General features: G+C 52.5%; 7 protein-coding genes across 7 annotated transcripts; 4 read left to right on the forward strand and 3 right to left on the reverse strand.

The window, feature by feature from the left end:
- Positions 1 to 109: 109 nt before the first annotated feature.
- On the reverse strand, positions 110 to 3,541 carry CC77DRAFT_1015658 (potassium/sodium eff). The gene is made up of 2 exons (XM_018524069.1): positions 1,581 to 3,541; positions 110 to 1,522 (listed from the first exon to the last, which is right to left on the reverse strand). The coding sequence occupies exons 1-2, from the start codon at positions 3,484 to 3,486 to the stop codon at positions 264 to 266; spliced, it is 3,165 nt and encodes a 1,054-aa protein (XP_018391769.1). The 5' UTR covers positions 3,487 to 3,541; the 3' UTR covers positions 110 to 263.
- Positions 3,542 to 4,664: 1,123 nt separating this feature from the next.
- CC77DRAFT_1056427 (Sodium/hydrogen exchanger) lies at positions 4,665 to 6,397 on the forward strand (the record flags this gene model as incomplete). The annotated part of the gene is made up of 3 exons (XM_018527909.1): positions 4,665 to 4,719; positions 4,784 to 4,939; positions 5,007 to 6,397. 3 exons carry the CDS (start codon positions 4,665 to 4,667, stop codon positions 6,395 to 6,397), a joined length of 1,602 nt encoding a protein of 533 aa, XP_018391770.1.
- Positions 6,398 to 6,517: 120 nt separating this feature from the next.
- On the reverse strand, positions 6,518 to 7,261 carry CC77DRAFT_1015661 (hypothetical protein). The gene has a single exon (XM_018524070.1). The coding sequence runs from the start codon at positions 7,201 to 7,203 to the stop codon at positions 6,679 to 6,681; it is 525 nt and encodes a 174-aa protein (XP_018391771.1). The 5' UTR covers positions 7,204 to 7,261; the 3' UTR covers positions 6,518 to 6,678.
- A 473-nt stretch (positions 7,262 to 7,734) lies between these two features.
- Positions 7,735 to 9,575, reverse strand: CC77DRAFT_925787 (phosphate-repressible phosphate permease; the record flags this gene model as incomplete). Its single annotated transcript, XM_018533879.1, has 3 exons — positions 7,735 to 7,809; positions 7,858 to 9,236; positions 9,284 to 9,575. The coding sequence occupies 3 exons, from the start codon at positions 9,573 to 9,575 to the stop codon at positions 7,735 to 7,737; spliced, it is 1,746 nt and encodes a 581-aa protein (XP_018391772.1).
- A 1,650-nt stretch (positions 9,576 to 11,225) lies between these two features.
- On the forward strand, positions 11,226 to 13,533 carry CC77DRAFT_925686 (calcium-binding mitochondrial carrier protein-like protein Aralar1; the record flags this gene model as incomplete). Its single annotated transcript, XM_018533871.1, has 5 exons — positions 11,226 to 11,402; positions 11,463 to 12,656; positions 12,718 to 12,880; positions 12,930 to 13,271; positions 13,325 to 13,533. The coding sequence occupies 5 exons, from the start codon at positions 11,226 to 11,228 to the stop codon at positions 13,531 to 13,533; spliced, it is 2,085 nt and encodes a 694-aa protein (XP_018391773.1).
- Positions 13,534 to 14,541: 1,008 nt separating this feature from the next.
- Positions 14,542 to 15,171, forward strand: CC77DRAFT_39591 (hypothetical protein). Its single transcript, XM_018531524.1, has 2 exons — positions 14,542 to 14,779; positions 14,917 to 15,171. Exons 1-2 carry the CDS (start codon positions 14,660 to 14,662, stop codon positions 15,085 to 15,087), a joined length of 291 nt encoding a protein of 96 aa, XP_018391774.1. The 5' UTR covers positions 14,542 to 14,659; the 3' UTR covers positions 15,088 to 15,171.
- Positions 15,172 to 15,504: 333 nt separating this feature from the next.
- Positions 15,505 to 17,107, forward strand: CC77DRAFT_925638 (hypothetical protein; the record flags this gene model as incomplete). Its single annotated transcript, XM_018533866.1, has 3 exons — positions 15,505 to 16,673; positions 16,733 to 16,930; positions 16,984 to 17,107. The coding sequence occupies 3 exons, from the start codon at positions 15,505 to 15,507 to the stop codon at positions 17,105 to 17,107; spliced, it is 1,491 nt and encodes a 496-aa protein (XP_018391775.1).
- Between the last annotated feature and the right edge of the window lie 217 nt (positions 17,108 to 17,324).

Here is a 17,324-nt window from a genome sequence, read left to right on the forward strand (position 1 = left end):
TGAGGAAACTTCGTCGCTCATGCAGCGGATAGAGGAACGCTACATACTGTCGACTTTGAGCGTGAAAGAGTTGCAATGTGATTCAAGTGTATAAAAGGCAGGGGTTTGATATAATATCATTTTATTGTTAACGCAAGCTACGTTGTCGTGGTCATTTCTAATCATTCTATATACTAAGGTAACTAACTTTTGTGCTGGGCAGGTGTTCTGCTGGTGGAACGCATCTGCAGCCTTGTCTCTTTACAATATCTCAGACTGAACGCCTAAGCCTTCTCCTGCACGCTCTCGTTGCCAGTGGTGGATGAGTCGCGGCTATAGTAACGACCAAAGACACGGTCCTCGATCTCCATGTTCTTGTCAACCTTTCCGGTACCGTGTTTGGCTCCCTTGCGGCGGAAGTAGACGCGCTTGCACCACTTCCAGAACTCAATACCTGCAAAGAAGATGCCGGTCTCGATGAAAACGATACCCCACTCCCAGTCGATAGGCGCATGCTTGAACACGACTGTGTTGAGCGTGGGGATGTAGATGAGCGGGAACAGGAGAACAAAACCAACCATGATGGCCCAGAAGAGGAACTGGTTCCTCCATACATCAAACATCCACTGGGTGAAGTAGCGCTTGCTGCCAGGCTGCATGCGGAAGAAAGACCGACGCATATCAATCATCTCCCAGGCGAGGAAGAGAGCGAACCATGTCAAACAGGCAAATGTGCAAGCGCGGGCGCGGAACACCAACTCACACTGTTCGGAGTATGTCTCGTTGCAACCCGTACCAAGTTCACCATCACCGAAACCAAAGACAACGAGGACGAAACTGGCCAAGCAGAGAAGAGTGATCCAGAGACCATAAACGACCATGTCGACAAGGAACTCCAAGGTGAAGATACCTGTCTTGAGAGATTGAGGTGGGCGTTGCAGAATGTCAGGCACAGCACGTTCAAAACCGAGACCCATGTCTGGCAATCCTGAAGTAGCCATGATAATCCAGACAACCTGTACAGGAGCGAGAGGAAAGACGGAAAGACCAGTCCTGTCTTTGAAGGCGAGACCAACGAGAAGCGTACCAGCCTGAGCGACGTTCTCAGCCAAGACGTGCAACACAAACTTCTGGATGTTGTCAAAAATACGACGACCTTCTTCAATGGCGGCGAGAATGGACGCGAAGTTGTCGTCTGTGAGGACGATGTCGGAGGCTTCCTTGGCGACGTCTGAACCGGCCTGTCCCATGGCAATACCAACATCGGCACGCTTGAGCGAAGGAGAATCGTTGACACCGTCACCAGTCATGGCGCAGAATCGGTCGCGGCGGTGGAGAGCTTCGATCATGCGGACCTTGGTGCTAGGCGCACAACGGGCCACAACCAATGGCAGAACAGGAAGCTCATCGACTTGGTCATCGGAAAGGTCGTCGAACTCGGAAGCGGTCATAACAAGGTTCTTGGCGACATCGGTAGAGATCTTCTTGTAACGCTCAGCGGATGGCAAGATACCAACTTCGATAGCGATTGCGCGCGCCGTATCTGAAGAGGTACAACGTCAGTGTATATCTCGCAAGGATCTTGTACAGTTGAAGCTTACCTGGATGGTCTCCAGTCAACATATGGACCTCAATACCAGCCTCGTGGCATTGGCGGACAGCGACAGCGGATTCGGGGCGGGGAGGATCGTAAAGACCAATCAGACCACGGAAGACAAGCTCAGATTCTACAGAGGCACGTTCAACCTCGGCGCCCTTCTCGACGTCGGCGGGATACTTCTTGCTAGCCAAAGCCAAGACACGCAGACCAAGACCGGCCAAAGATGCCATGTGGGCGAGGATTTCGTTACGGAACTCCTCAGTGACAGGCTGGGATTGCTCCTTGCCATCGGCGAGGTAGGTGGTACAGCTCTGGATAACGCGCTCTACGGCACCCTTGGTGAAAGCGTAGTTGCCACTTGCGTGTTTCATGATAACGGACATGCGCTTGACGTCGGAATCGAAAGGAAGCTCAACAAGATCCTCCCACGTAGCAGAATCGCCCTTTACGAGATGGCTACGGTTCATACCGAATCGAGATGCGAAAACCTGGATAGCGATTTCGGTGGGATCTCCGTGGGCCTCCCACGCACCTTCGTTGTTTTGCTTGACAGCAGCTAAGTTAGCCAGAGATGCGACTTTGAGGAACTCGCCGAAGCCCTCGACATTGTGGGCCTCAAGCTTGTCGACAGAGAGACGCTCACCACAAGCATCACCTCCAGCCTTGAGGTCCATCTTGCTAGGAGCTGCGGAGCCAAAGCGGACGTGACCAGCGGTTGGGTCTTGGGGAGAATTGGAATCCTCAATAGTGTATGTTCCAACGCCTGGAACCCAAGCACCGCGGGCAATCATCTTACCCTGGGTGAGTGTTCCTGTCTTGTCGGAGCAAATATCGGTAACACCACCGAGAGCCTCCAGGGACTTGAGGTTACGGACGATGACATTTCGCGTGACCATGGATTTGGTGCCCGCTGCCATAGTAATTGTGAGCACAACGACCAAACTAGCTGGAATCATGGACAAGCCTGTCGCGACAGCGTAAATGATGACTTCCTGGCGAGAACTGAACTCGTTGGCTGCAAGGACAATAATGGCACAAACAACAGCGATGAAGAAGAGCAATACTGCTAGCTTGGAAAGCTTCTTCTGGAGAGGTGTTCCTACGTTGAGACCCAAAAAGCGACCGATAGCGTCGGTAGTGGTAAGTGTGTAAGCCTCGAGGTAACGATGTGGCTTTGCCTTTCCGTTCTCCTTTCGCTTGACTGGTCGAACTTTCGACTTGGTCTCACGGAGTTGAGCAGCGATGGCGCCAATCTCAGTGTAGGCGCCAGTCGCGAAAACGATTCCCTTGGCTCTGCCCTTGGTGACCGAGGACGAACTGTAGGCGACGTTAAGGCGATCACCAGGGCCAGTCTTCTCATCAAAGGTAGCGTCCTCTTGCTTGCGAACAGGAAGGGACTCTCCGGTAAGTAAGGCTTCGTCAGTCTCGAAGTTGACTGCGTCAAAAACCCTAATATCGGCAGGGATGGTGTCTCCAACCTTGACCTCAATGACATCTCCGGGAACGACTTCAGCGGAGGGTACTGTGACCTGTTGGCCACTACGAATGAGACGGGCGGTTGGTGAACTGAGTGATCGTAGAGAATCCATAGTCTTCTCGGCAGACCACTCTTGAAAGAAGCCAACGACAATGTTCAGTCCGATGACGAAGGCGACGACACCACCTTCAATCCAAGACTTGATACCAAAGCTGACGGCCATAGCCATGATGAGAACTAGAGTCATGGCATTGGCGACTTGAGCAATCAGAATTTTTACTGGCGAGACGCTCTCAGCCTCACCAAGTTCGTTGGAGCCGTACTCATCGACACGGCGCTTGGCTTCGGCGTCGTCCAGACCATGCCATTCTTCAGTCTTCAGCTCGGTCTTGACTTGTTCGAGCGTAAGGCTGTGAGCGGGCAGTGACATGGGTTTGTTGCATTGGCCACTGACGTGACCCTCCAGGGTCGTTGCTTTTTTCCCCATAACCGAGGATTGTTTTTATTATTTGAAAGAGGTGGGTCTTCGGTAGTCGGGTTGTAAATATGGGGTGATTGCGTGTATACGGATATCGGCAGACGAGACTGAGATCAACGCTCTAGTCTTCTGCGTACTCTTGTCCCGCGGACTATGGCCACGTGGACAAATTTGTTGGATTGGGTGTTGAGTGTAGTATACATAGAGGACTTCAGAACGGGGCGGGGGTGCAGACTCCTCCTAATTCAACGCCGTGATTGGCGAGTTGTAAGGTTTGTATGGGTGGGTTTGGAGTTGACGATGTAAGAGTGTTGGCAAAGTTTGGAGCAAACTTGGAGCGAGAACGTGAAGATACCGACGAGAGGTTGGTGGTAGGAAAGAGCAAGAAACGTGGAAAGGTCCTAGATGTCTTCAAGATATATGTTGAGCAGTGGGGAAGTCGGTGTGGGAAGACGGCTCTGCAAAGACATGCCAAGCGTCACGAGAGTTCCCGCCAAGGTATTCAGAGGGCCACTGCCAAGTTAGCGAGCAAACTTTTCTCCACCCTTGGCGATGGAGATGGCCATTGAGTGCTCATCACATTACGGGGGTTTGCTGTGAGGTCACGGCTACGCGGCATTCATGGCCTTGGCACCTCAGGATCTTCTTGGTCCTGCCTCTTCAACTGGCCTCATGCAGAACCTGTCGTTTCAATGCCGCGGTGGAGCAGACGATACGCGTTTCGCAGACTCAAGCTTCGCATCAGGAGCGTCAAGCCTTGTCCGACTTGAATGTGAGTGGTCCTCTGGGGGTGCATCGTGCAGGTTGGCGGAGTCGAGACTGAGCGGAGATACCCCGGCGCACGGACGCGGTGGTGAAGAAAAGTGTGGATCGAGATGCCGGAGCCGCGTGTAGATTTACTGCGAACTGGGCGAGATGTCACTATCATGACACTATAGTCCTTGCACGTGGTCTTGGCCGTTGAGAGTTTTGATAGCTTGTAGGCTGGAAGTGGTCAGCACCGGGCCTTCAAGATGACGTCGTCAAAATGCACCAGGGTCCATTGCTTCTTCACTCCAGCCGAGAGTTTCCCAACGGCTTAGCAGTTGCTTGCTGACCTCCCAGCCTCTCAACACCCTCTCCAACCTAGCATGTCGTCTTCGAATTCTGACGCCGCGCCGTTTCTGCAGTATCACGAGCCCGAAAGTAAGCGCGTCGCCTTGTCCACCTTCCTCCCTGGAATGTCGATCTCAACTAACGCAAGCTTAAGTCGTCGATATTCTTATCCTGGTATCTTTCTTCACCTTCTTATGGCTTGCCGAGTACGTTTCGGCCAAGACTATCCGTGCCGGCATCATTGGGCCGATTGCAGTAGGCATCATATACGGCGAGCCGTTGGCAAACATTCTCCAACATGATTGGGCTGGTACGTGTCCCTGCTGCAGAAGATGGCTCATTTGCGACATTTACTGAATCTGTACCCCGGCATTTAGAAACGTTCCTATATCTTGGCTACATTGGCTTGATCTTGATTATCTTTGAGGGTGGTTTGAGCACTCGCTTGGATCTGCTCAAGGCCAACTTCACATTGTCGATCTGTGGAGCTGCCACCGGCGTTCTGTGTCCAATCGGTTTCAGCTATCTCTTGCTGTATCTTGGGTTCGGCTACGGCGCTGTTGAGACGTTCATCATCGGCGCTGCTCTGAGTGCCACGAGCCTGGGCACTACCTTTGCTGTCATCTCAAGCGCTTCCAAGGACGTCGATCTCAGTCAAACCAAAGTCGGCGCTGTACTCGTCAGCGCTGCAGTCATCGACGATGTCACAGGTCTCGTCATGTCCAGTGTTATCCATGACTTGGGTAGTATCGCTTCTGGAGGCGACGTCAACTTGGGATGGTTGATTGGCCGACCTATCGTCGCATCTGCGGCTATGGCGATACTCACCCCAGTCCTCACCAAATGGTTTTTCGCTCCTGTCTTCCGGAGATACATCGAGAAGCACTTTCACAAGTTTGACCACTTGTCCAACATCATACTGATGATTCTGGTTTTGTCAGCCTTCATCTCGATTGCTGCCTACGCAGGGACTTCCATTCTGTTCGGAGCTTTCCTCGCCGGTGCATTCTTGACGTATCTTCCTTCAACGCATCCGGAAGGTCCGTTCGTGGTCATGAGTAGGGAGGAAGGCGAGCGTTCCAAAGATAAATCTCCAACGTTCGTGCATACTTTCGAAGTCTACTGTTTGGACGCACAGCAATACGTGTTAGCGCCCCTCTTCTTCGCTAGCATAGGATTCGCAATTCCATTCCTGGACCTCTGGACTGGAGAAGCCATCTGGAGAGGCGTTGTATATACCTTACTCATGCTGTTTGGCAAGGCGATTGTGGGTGCATGGATACCCATTTGGGCTGCCGCAAAGCATGACCCCAAGAAAGCGCACGAAGCACAAGCAGAGTCCGCGGCCGAGAACGGAAATTCGCTCGAAAAAGTCAAATCATCTCCTGATTCACCGTCCCGCAAAGCTGCGATACAATCCTCCGTCTCACCCATGATTTTGCTTGGCATGGCCATGGTCGCACGTGGAGAGATTGGTCTGCTAATTGTAGAAATTGGCTACAACAACACACCTTACGTCTCTCAGCAGGGCTTCATAACAGCCATTTGGGCTATCTTGTTGAACACAATCATTGGACCTGTATGCGTCGGAATAGCCGTCAAGTACAAGGGTGCTAAGATTGGCAAAGGCCCATGGGGCTTGGTACCAGGACCCAACCAGGCTATTGAAGAAGAGATGGGTAGAAGAAGAGAGTCGCGTATGCAACAGCAGATGCAGGAAGAGGGCGAGGCGAGGATGGAAGCGCACCGAAATAGTCAGATGGCATGATTGACGATATGCACGAAAGGTGAGAATTTGCATGACCCACCAAAAGTATAATTCCTACCACATTTGTATAGATAGCATTGTACAGTAATTTAATGGAATACAATATTGACACAGCATGTATATCTCCGTCCGCTTCCTGAGCCACCTCAAACCACCTTCGAAATCCATCAACTCTTCACCCTCCTGATGTACGCTAAACACACCAATCCGATGTCCTCCACCGTCTTCTCTTCACCAGCAATCTCTTGGTTCCTCATAAATTGTTCTTCCTCCAGTTTCGCTCATCTCCTATACAACCACATAAACCCCGCAACCATTGTCACAAGACCCACACAGCGAACGGGCATCGACAGCCCGGTGCCCTCAATATCGATTCTTTTGGAAAAGTATGTAGGTAGGTAAGAAGCCAATATAAAAAAGACAGCGCCCAGCAACTCCGATGCATAAGAGATGTACGTTGGATGCCTAACATGTGCGAATGGAGCCGTGCTAACAATGTACTTTGGTGTCACACGGCCAAAGATTACGGAGAAGGTGCGGGAGAGTGTTGTCAGTGCAGTCCATGTTAACAACAGTGAGCTGCTGGGGAAGAAGGCAATGACAACCGTAGTGCCAATGGCCGTGGAAGTTGGAAGCGAGACGATCAGCGTCCAGGAAAGGGATCCAGCTACGACCGAGAAGAATTTGAGTACTTGGATAGAAGTTGGATAGACGAGGCCGGATGGTGGGTGCGGGCAGTGAATTCTCAGTGCATACAGTTGAGTAGCCAGGAAGGCGAGATAGAGAGGTGGAAGGAGGACTGGCATTGTTGTGTTCTTTGAAGTAAGATTAGATGAGTAGTCATTAGAAGAGTGCAAAAGCGAATTTATACCGTGCTTCTTTTCTCACGATTGTGGAGTTCTCTTTTGAAATGTGTAACTCTGAAATCGTATTTATGTCATGAAATATCTCCAGAACATGGATTCATATCGTACACTATTTGCCACAATCTGCCATTTACTGTAATCCATGCTTCCTGCTTTCATAGCTGCATTTCTGCGCTAGGTGTTGTGGTATCCGTTCGAAAGGACGAAATTAGGAGGGGAGACGTCGTCATGTTGGAATGATAAGTGTCCCTCGTGTCCATAGGCAAAGAAGTCACGCGAATTTGTGACGCTCTCTGGAGATGCTAAGAGCAAGAGGCGTACGAGCAGATGATAAAACAAAACATAATGATCGATTTTACAGATGGTATTCACCTATGGGTATCCTTGTACTTCCTTCACAATTTGATTTACAGGAATGTGCTTTCGAAACACATCAAAAATCGACCTGGACTCATGCCATATCGAAGCTGATTAGAAGCTCGGAGCGTTGAGCGCCATGACGCAAAGAAGACCGGAAATAAGACCAGCAACGGGTAGGGTCATGACCTAGAATTGTTAGAGATGAGAAGTCAAAGTAATGTGAAGGAAACTTACCCATCCTGAGAAGATGAAAGCCAGTTGGCGCCAGTTGACGGCACCAAGGTCGTAGTTCATCAAGGCGACCCCGACCGCTGAACCGGTCAAGCACTGAGTTGTTGATACTGGAAGCCCAAGTCTAGAAGCAAGCAAAACGGTGATGGCAGCGCCCAGTTCGACCGAGAAACCGCGTGTTGGCGACATTTGAGTGATCTTGTTACCAAGCGCACGGACAATGTGGTATCCGTAGAACCAGAAACCAAGACCGAGCAAGAGACCAGCGACAACCAGGAACCACACGGGGGTAGGGGAGCGTGTCGCAACCTCCCCAGCTAGGTATGTCTGGTAAACAGCGGCCCATGGACCGACAGCGTTGGCCACGTCATTAGAGCCGTGAGCGATGGACATCATCATAGCGGAGACAACTTGGCAGTACGTCCATAGATGCTCGACGCGAACATCGTAACGAATGGCCTTGGAGTGAATAGCGCGCAAAAGGTCGTTGTCGTGCGTAATGACATCGCACGTGACACCTCGGAGGAAGATGAACTTGGTGTATGACCACCACCTCTGAGGGTTAACCCATGAGAGATGCTTGACGGGAACAATCCAGCGTTCGTAAGGCTCTGGGTTCTTCAGTTTTCGGACAGGCGCACCAACACTCTCCTCTAGCTTTGTCTTCTCTGGATCGCTAGGGAGAACGCCACTGTTGTTCACTGAGCCGGATGGGGATCCAGCATCAACTTTCTTGATCTCATCGTCGTTAGTCGAATTCGTCACAGCCTGCTTCGCGTTCGTTCCAGCATGGACTTCGCCGTAGGCATCCTCGTAGTAATCGGTGACGTATTCGTTACCCTTGCCTGGCCAGAAAAGAGTGGTAGTCTCCTTGAGGAGCAGGGGGCCCAAGATGACGTGCCAGATTCGGACACGAGGATCCTTCATGATAAGCTTGCGTTTAAAGAATGGAATGAAGAAGATATAGCAGATGGCCAAGCATCCAAAGAATACTCCTAGGATGATTCCAGCAGCCTTGCCAGCCCCAAACTCTTCCAGGGATGGTGCTGTAGGTGCTTCAACGACAATGAACAGGGCTAGGATGGCTCCTGTCATGGCGAAGTAGAAGGGAATGAGGCGCATGGCGTGCTTGAAAGGATCTTTGCGCTCAAGAACTGAGTACTTGACGGTGCCGAAGATAATAGCAGAGAATGCACCAGCGATCAGAGGTGCGATACCCCAAGAAGCAGCAACTTGCGATACAGAGCCGGACTCCCACGCCCATTTGACAGGAGCCTGGCTAGCAAATCCGACTCCAATAAGAGCGCCAACGACTGTTTGAGTAGTCGATACGGGCATTCCCAGATGCGTGGCAAGCATCAACCAGAAGGCGCTACCAACCTCTGTCCATGTTTAGCTCAAGCTCCTGATACAGAGTGAAAATACTCACCAGCACAGCCCATGGCCAACATGAGCGCGCCCGGGTTGCCTGTAAAACGGTCGATAGAGATGATGCCGTTCTTGATGGTTGAGGTCACCCGAGCTCCAAGCGCAACAGCACCGATGAATTCTGTTATTACGGCAAGCGGGCCAACCTGTACCATGGTCAAGGTACGAGCGGCGACTGAGGTAGCATAGGCGTTGGCGACATCGTTGGCACCGTTTCCGAAGGCGGAGAAGACGAAGGCAATGGTGGTAATTGCAAGAATCCAATCATACTTGGCTGTGACTGGATGCGCCATCTTGATTGTGCAGGCGTAGAGCTGTGTTTGGCAGAATCCTGGTTCCTGGGAACATGGTCAATCTTATATAACCCGAGTAGGTATGTAGCACATGGCAGTGCAGGGCGTCGGCTTGACGCCGGGCTTAGGATGGCAAGACGTGCCCAGAAGACAAGATACTGGAAGATGGGCGCCGAGGATCTGGTGACGGGTCGGAGCGCAGATATATTGCTTTCAGCCATTGGAGTGCGGATTCGATACCATGTTGCTGCTCGTGGTGAGGATCCGCCAAGTGCATGAGACTTGCCCAGAAATTCCGCTGTCTTGTCTCCGCCTTGGAGGACCACAGGGTGCAGGAATTTTCTACCAATAGACTTGTATACATCAAACACGCATTGAAGCAGTTGGCTCTCAAGGCCGCGCGTGCTCCGAAGTGTCTGTAACTGGCCGTGTATTGGGATCGCAGTTGTGGGGTCAATCAGAGCAGCTATTAAGAGAGGCCATATTCTAGCACTGTGGAATTCGTCATAGGAAGGTAGTGCCTAGAGTGTAGGAAACCGCGACATCACATCATCAGCACAAGGCGAGATTGCTGTATATGCTGGTGGATGTTGGATGTGATTGCGAAGTTGAAGCCTTCACGTGGGCTTGGAGGGAAGGTGCAGGTGGAGTCGATGCAACGACGTTGGCCGTGTCGTCATAGCTGACGCAGGCCTGCTCATGCTATAGGGCTCCTTGGTCGTGTGCATCCACTGCAGTGTCTTGGAAAGTATGTTAAAGGCCACCGAGATAGATTTACCTGCGCTGAGGATGCGCGCGCTATAACGGTCGCCTTTCTCTCATATTTTGACTATTCTTGGCCATGGTTCCCGAGGTGCCTCTGTACATGGAACTAGTGATCCGAGTGCCGGGTCGAAGCGGGTATGTTGGCTGCTTGTGAGAGCGATGTCGCAGAGCCGAACAAGGTGACTTGGTACTGATTGGAATGCTTCAGTCTCTGATGGACGGATTTCTGACAGCCGCCGGTGCTCGACGACGCATAAGAAGCAGTGCAAAGGGTCGCGTGTGCCTGGGCAATGGGCGACGCTAAAAGCTTGACAGCGCGCACCAGTCCGGGGTAGATGGCCTTCTCAGTGATACCAAACTCGCCCTTGCGCTAGATTGATTACTTATCCCTGGAGAGCGGTATGTGGCTCGATGGGCGCATGAGGCTCTCGATTAGAGTGTTCTCTTAATAGAATCTGACAGGGGCTACAAGCGATGAGGCGATGAGGCGATGAGGCGATGTCGAGAAACAGGTAATGCGGGAGCGAGGCGGAAGCAGGCGGCAAATGCCTTTGTGTGAAGACGGACAAGACACAGGGTGAAAGGCAGCACTACACTAGGTACTGAGAATTCAGAAGATTCCCCCTGGACACCTGCAGTAAGTAGCTCAGCTCAGGGCGTTGTTCGCAGCCGCGCCTTCCCCACGTTTCCTCCGACCCCCGCCAATGGCTCGCAATTAAAAATTAGCTTACCTCCGAGCTCGCTGCCACCCGCGAGCTGTTGTCGACGGCGAGTTGGCCGACTCACCCTGTACTGTGTCCCTCTCTACCTTCCCTCAACTGACCCAACGACCTCGCTCAGGCCAATTGCACCCTCAACTGCCCGGGCTGCTGTCATTCCCTCACTATGGCGACCGTCACGGAAGAAGTGCGCGAGGTGCTGCTGGGCACCACCGACGAGCCCCAGCTGTCGCAGCTCACGCGCGCCGCCTTTATGAAACACGCCCAAAAGGACGAGTCAGGCGAATACTATCTCGACCAAGACCAATTCATCACAGCGGTCGCGCCCGAGGGCGAGGACTACGTAAGCAGGGTTGTCTGCATAGTATCGAGTCATCCAAGCTAATGACGTGCCCGCTTCCAGCACAAGATCAAGCGGTACCAGTATGGCATCCTCTTCCAGGTCGCCGATCGCGACCAGAAGGGCAAGGTCAGCATCCATGACTGGTCCGTCTTCCAGAACCTGCTCGCCAAACCCGACGCCGAGTACGAGGTCGTCTTCCGCTTCTTCGACAAGCAGCGGACCGGCTACATCAACTTCGACGACTTCTACGAGACATGGAAGGCGCACAAGACCGAGGACAGCCTGCCCTTCGACTGGGAGGGCGGCTGGGCCTCGCTGTACATTGGCTCCAAGAAGCACAGGCACACCATGACCTACCCCCAGTTTGCCCAGCTGCTGCGAGGGCTACAGGGAGAGCGTGTGCGACAAGGCTTCACCTATTTCGACAAGAACAAGGACGGCTTCATCGAGCCGGAGCACTTCCAGCGCATAATACGCGAGACTGCGAGCCACAAGCTCTCCGACTACCTCCTCGAGAACCTGCCCACTCTCTGCAACATCTCGGTTGGCAGCAAGATCTCCTACGCCAACGTGCGCGCCTTCCAGAACGTCATCCAGCAGATGGACATGATCGAGCTCATCATCCGCAATGCCACACAGAAGAGCTCTGACGGCAAGATCACCCGTACAGATTTCCTTAACGAGGCCGCGCGGATAAGTCGCTTCAACCTCTACACGCCCATGGAAGCAGACATTCTCTTCCACTTTGCTGGTTTGGATGAGGCTTCCGGACGCCTTGGTCTGCGAGACTTTGCCCGCGTCCTCGATCCGTCGTGGCACACTGCAGGATCTTTGGCGGCCGCCGGCATATCCGAAGCTGGCCAAAAGGTCTTTGCGACCACAAAGTCTATATGGCACGACATTCTTGAGTCGATCCACCACTTCGCCCTCGGTTCGCTGGCTGGTGCGTTTGGTGCCTTTATGGTCTACCCTATTGATTTGGTCAAGACGAGAATGCAGAACCAGAGAAGTTCAGGTGTTGGACATGTCCTCTACAAGAACTCGCTCGACTGTGCAAAGAAGGTCATTAAGAATGAGGGTTTCAAGGGACTCTACTCTGGCGTCCTGCCTCAGCTTGTTGGTGTAGCACCGGAGAAAGCTATCAAGCTCACAGTCAACGACCTCGTTCGTGGAAAGATGACAGACAAGGCAACAGGCCAGATCAAGTTTCCCGCTGAGATGCTGGCTGGTGGTACTGCTGGTGCCTGCCAAGTTGTACGTTGTCCCCTGTCTTGATCATTTCAAGTAACAACGATTGCTAACACGCCATGTTCAGGTCTTCACAAACCCTCTCGAGATTGTCAAGATTCGGTTACAGATCCAGGGTGAACTTTCCAAGAACGTTGAGGGTGTTCCTAGGCGGTCCGCCATGTGGATCGTCCGCAACTTGGGTCTCGTTGGTCTCTACAAGGGTGCTAGCGCATGTCTTTTGCGTGACGGTACGTGTTGCTTGCTATTGCATCTCGATGTCGCTGACCCGTCCATCAGTTCCCTTCTCCGCCATCTACTTCCCTACCTACAGCCATCTGAAGAGAGATTTCTTCGGCGAGAGTCCACAAAAGTCACTAGGCGTACTACAAATGCTGAGCGCTGGTGCCATCGCTGGTATGCCTGCAGCGTACTTGACCACACCGTGCGACGTTATCAAGACCAGGTTACAGGTAGAGGCACGAAAGGGCGAAGTGGCATACACTGGTCTTCGTCATGCGGCGACAACCATCTTCAAGGAAGAAGGTTTCAAGGCGTTCTTCAAGGGCGGGCCTGCCCGTATCATGCGATCGTCTCCACAATTCGGTTTCACGCTGGCTGGTTATGAAGTTTTACAGCGAGGTAAGTTTTGCATGACACCTTGTTGCGCACATGGCCGACTAACATATCTACAGCTCTGCCGATGCCAGGATCTAGCCATGATTCGGCAAGTCTGGAGCCATCAGTCGGGCTTGAGGAAGCGACGGCGCCGTTGCCGTACCTGCGCAGCCGCAACGCGCTCAAGGTAATCCTCGACCTGGATGAGAACTTTGGCCGACCCAAGTTGCCCGCCGGCAGCAAGTTCAGTGGGATTCCCGGATTCGGCAAGAAGCCGGAAGCGTGATAGAATCAATGCAGGTGCTTAGCCGATGTGCGTTATTACGGGTGAGGGATAAAATGGGATTGGCCAATTTATGGGCGGGATACCGTTTCTGGCGCCAACAACAGCTTTATCAGCCACGAGTTGTTTTGGGGCGTTGATCTACCAAGGAGCATGTTTTTACTCGCTAGTTGGCAGTGACTGTGGGGGTAGGCGTGTCTGTCACAATTCTGTTGGAGCATTTCTGAGCGGCACAATAATAGACAAGAGAGCATGCAGCACAAGACTGTAGGATAGGGCGGTTGCATTTGACAGCGGGAGGAGAGGGGAAGACAGATGTGGACTGCATGCTGTAGTCGGCCACGCATGCACATGTAGTCGACAGGTGTCCGGGTAGATAGAATAGGAGGATTTCTGGCATAGTCTGGCGTTCAGACTGGGCAGTTAATATAGAGGGTAGCTCAATCCAGGTGCGGCGTGTCAAGCGAACAGCAAGCCGCAGCAGGGCAACATGGCACCACGCCGCATGAGTTTCCGCGAATAGCCAATCTGACAAATTTGGCCGTGAGAGAGAGAATTAGCACGAAGCTTGCCGAAGGATAGTTCAGGAAGTCTAGGAGACGGACTAAAGAGCAAAAGTCACAATAGGGCCGATGGAGGCTTTTAGGCGTGAAAGAGGCGGGGCTGGGCTCGGTCCCCCGTGGAGTAGCTAGAAGTGCATGTGGGGTCCAAGAGCAGCTAGCGGCTATCTGTGCGGGGATGGAAACTTCGGTGGGAGCCTCATAAAAACTGGATTGGATTAGAGCCTCGCTCGCGCTGGTGGTAAGCTGGGGCTGCGCCTCGCAGGAGCCAAAGAAGGGCGACTGGCGCGACGGTCATGATTCCGTCTAGATCCATCGTCGTTGCAGAGCATCCAACTTGCACGCGCTGTCCTTCACCCTCGCTGCCCTGCTGCCCAATTGCTTGTTGTATCTTGCACCGCTGACCTAACCCGCCTTCCGCCTGTTCCAGCGTCCGCAGACAGGGCCGTCCAGTCAACAACCCCCGCAAGTCAGCCTCCTCACCCGCCGCAGTCTCCCCCCCTTCAAGAGCTATCCGTTTCCTGCATGCCGTAAGGGCAGACAAGGCTCGCACACTGTTACCATCATCTATGCCATCCGTGAACAAACGCCTGCCCCATCGCAGCCTGCGCGAGTTGATGTTTGCGATCGGCAGAGCCCTTCGACACCGCCTTGAGGCTGAAAAAGAGCCGTCGCACTGGCACCCTCGGGTATGTTTTCACCGCGCAGAGCCGCTTCAACGTTGGCGTCTTTACTTTGCATCATATCTCCACATATATTTCGCGATTCATGATACTGTTCGCTATATTTCAGTTCCGATGACCAACAACCCGTCTTTTCCACATAGTCACCCCTGCTTTGCCCCATTCGCTCGATCCGAGCGTCTCTAGCCTGGCACGCTTCCGACGGCACCTCGCTTTTCTCATCTCTGTTTATCGTATCCATTCCGCCAGACTTGCTGCTCTGGACCCTTCTTCTTCCATCGTCGCGAGAAGAATGCAGCCCATGGCCCTGCTGACTCTCCTCCAGACAGCTATTCAAGACTGGTCTTGCTGTGCCACACGCTCTCTTCATCGCCGCCTGGGTCTTTCTCTAGGGGCATTCGCTGAGCGCTCGCTGGGATAATTATCCCTCTGTTCCATCATCTCGATAACCATCTTCCTAACCCGCGGAACCCGCTGTCCAAATGCTCGACGCCATCCAATCCGTGGAATACTACCAGGACGACGAATTCCTTCCAAAATCACCCCTCTTGAAAGCCAGATTTGTAAAGGCAACACCATCTCCGACCCCACCACCCCAGATAACGACAGTCGTCCGCCATCAACTCATTCGCCAGAGTGTCAGTCCATCTCGATCCCGCAACCGAAAAAAATCTAATTCTCGCAAGATCCGAACCCGGCCGACCCAAGGAGACTGGGTGCTCATTCGTGAAATGGATCCTAATCGCCCAGATATTGCCCAAAAAGCAAGCGAGCAGGCCCTGAACTCTGACTCTGAATCTGATCAAGGACCTGGCTCTGGGGACGACGAGATGCTAGATGCTGAAACCTCCAACACGGCAACTGCCCAGTCTCCTCTTAATCATGGTCAGTCAGTGCCGTCGACTACTCGTCCTGCCAACCAGCAACCTACTTTGCTAGAAGTACTTGCCTCAGCACCTGATCCGAAAGCGACAGCTACCCACAGAGACTCCGTGATCGAAGACGAAGTCATTAGACCTTTTGGCTTTGCGGCAGCAGACAGGCGCACCTCTCAACCATCTGCAGTCCACACAGCACCGAATGGTGTACGATCTAACATAAACGGAACAAATAGAACGCCATCCATCTCAACCGCATTGTCCAACGTGTCATTGCAGCCACCAAATCAGTTGCCAAACAGTCTCTCCCAGGAGCATGACTCAGCAACATCTCCTGGTCTACGGCAATTAACCATTCCGCAACGAGGGGGACTTTCCGCAGATACCCTACCAGCATTACAGGCGCCATCTCCTGCGCGTGATGCAGCAGCAGGCTCGCCCAGTCAGCAACTACCCTCATTCCGACATATGGACGATATAGCGAGGTCTGCAACGAGTGATCACGAAGCAACCAGATCCAACAGCATCAGCTTCCCACATAGACAATCCGTATCTTCAGTAGGACAATCGCCAACATCGATAGTGCGTGCTCTGTCCATTAGCTCTCACTCTCCGACAACGCCATTTCCCCCACTAAGTGCCTCTTCGCCCATGAGTGCTCATGAGATACCACACCGAGGTGATCTGTTTCTACGCACCTCAGGGGGAGGTGCATTTGGCACAGATGCTCGGAGACCATCACATGCAGCATCAGACAACAGTCCTTACACAGCCACATTGCACTCCACATCCACCAGTGACAGTTATCAGAGCTCGGATGGCCTCAGTCCTGGTACACAGCCAACGCCCATCGAACCAAGGCAAAGGCATATGAGTTTAGATGGTGCGCTCGCGTCGAGAGTGCTTCCACCTCCATTGAACTCTGGGTTACAGCAGCAATCAACCCCACATATCGTTGGATGTTTCAAGTGCGACTATCCAGGCTGCACTGCTGCACCTTTCCAGACGCAATATCTTCTCAAGTAAGTTGTCTCGCTCTTCAGGTCAACGTTGCCAAAATTCTAGGTGCTGACTTATGCAGCTCGCACACCAACGTGCATTCGTCAAATAGACCACATTACTGTCCAGTCAAAGACTGTCCACGAGGCGAAGGTGGCAAAGGTTTCAAACGCAAGAATGAAATGATACGACATGGGCTTGTGCATCAGTCACCTGGATACGTATGCCCGTTTTGTCCAGACCGCGAGCACAAGTATCCGAGGCCAGACAACCTGCAAAGGTGTGTACACTCCTGAAGAAACTCAGTTTGAGCCAAGCTAATAGAAGCTGTAGACACGTACGTGTTCATCACACTGATAAGGACAAAGATGACCCTCAACTCCGAGACGTCCTTGCTCAGCGACCCGAAGGTGGTAGCCGTGGGCGGAGAAGACGTGTAAGCGACTCTGGCCATTGAAGCGCTAGATAATCTATTGAGGGCATCTGATACTGCTTCGATCTTGCCTGTCCCTTTGGTAAAACTCTTCTCTTTCTTCTGGCGCTTAGCGATATTGTGGCGTTTTGCAATTGACTTCATGGAAGGCTAGGTGGCACAAACTGGGAGGCACTTTTTCCACGAAGCCGAGGATAGGACATCTGTTTCACCCCCTCTCTCTTCTCTTTATCTCTTACGG

This window comes from Alternaria alternata, assembly GCF_001642055.1.
Source record: "Alternaria alternata strain SRC1lrK2f unplaced genomic scaffold CC77scaffold_1, whole genome shotgun sequence".
Taxonomy (NCBI): Eukaryota; Fungi; Ascomycota; class Dothideomycetes; order Pleosporales; family Pleosporaceae; genus Alternaria; species Alternaria alternata.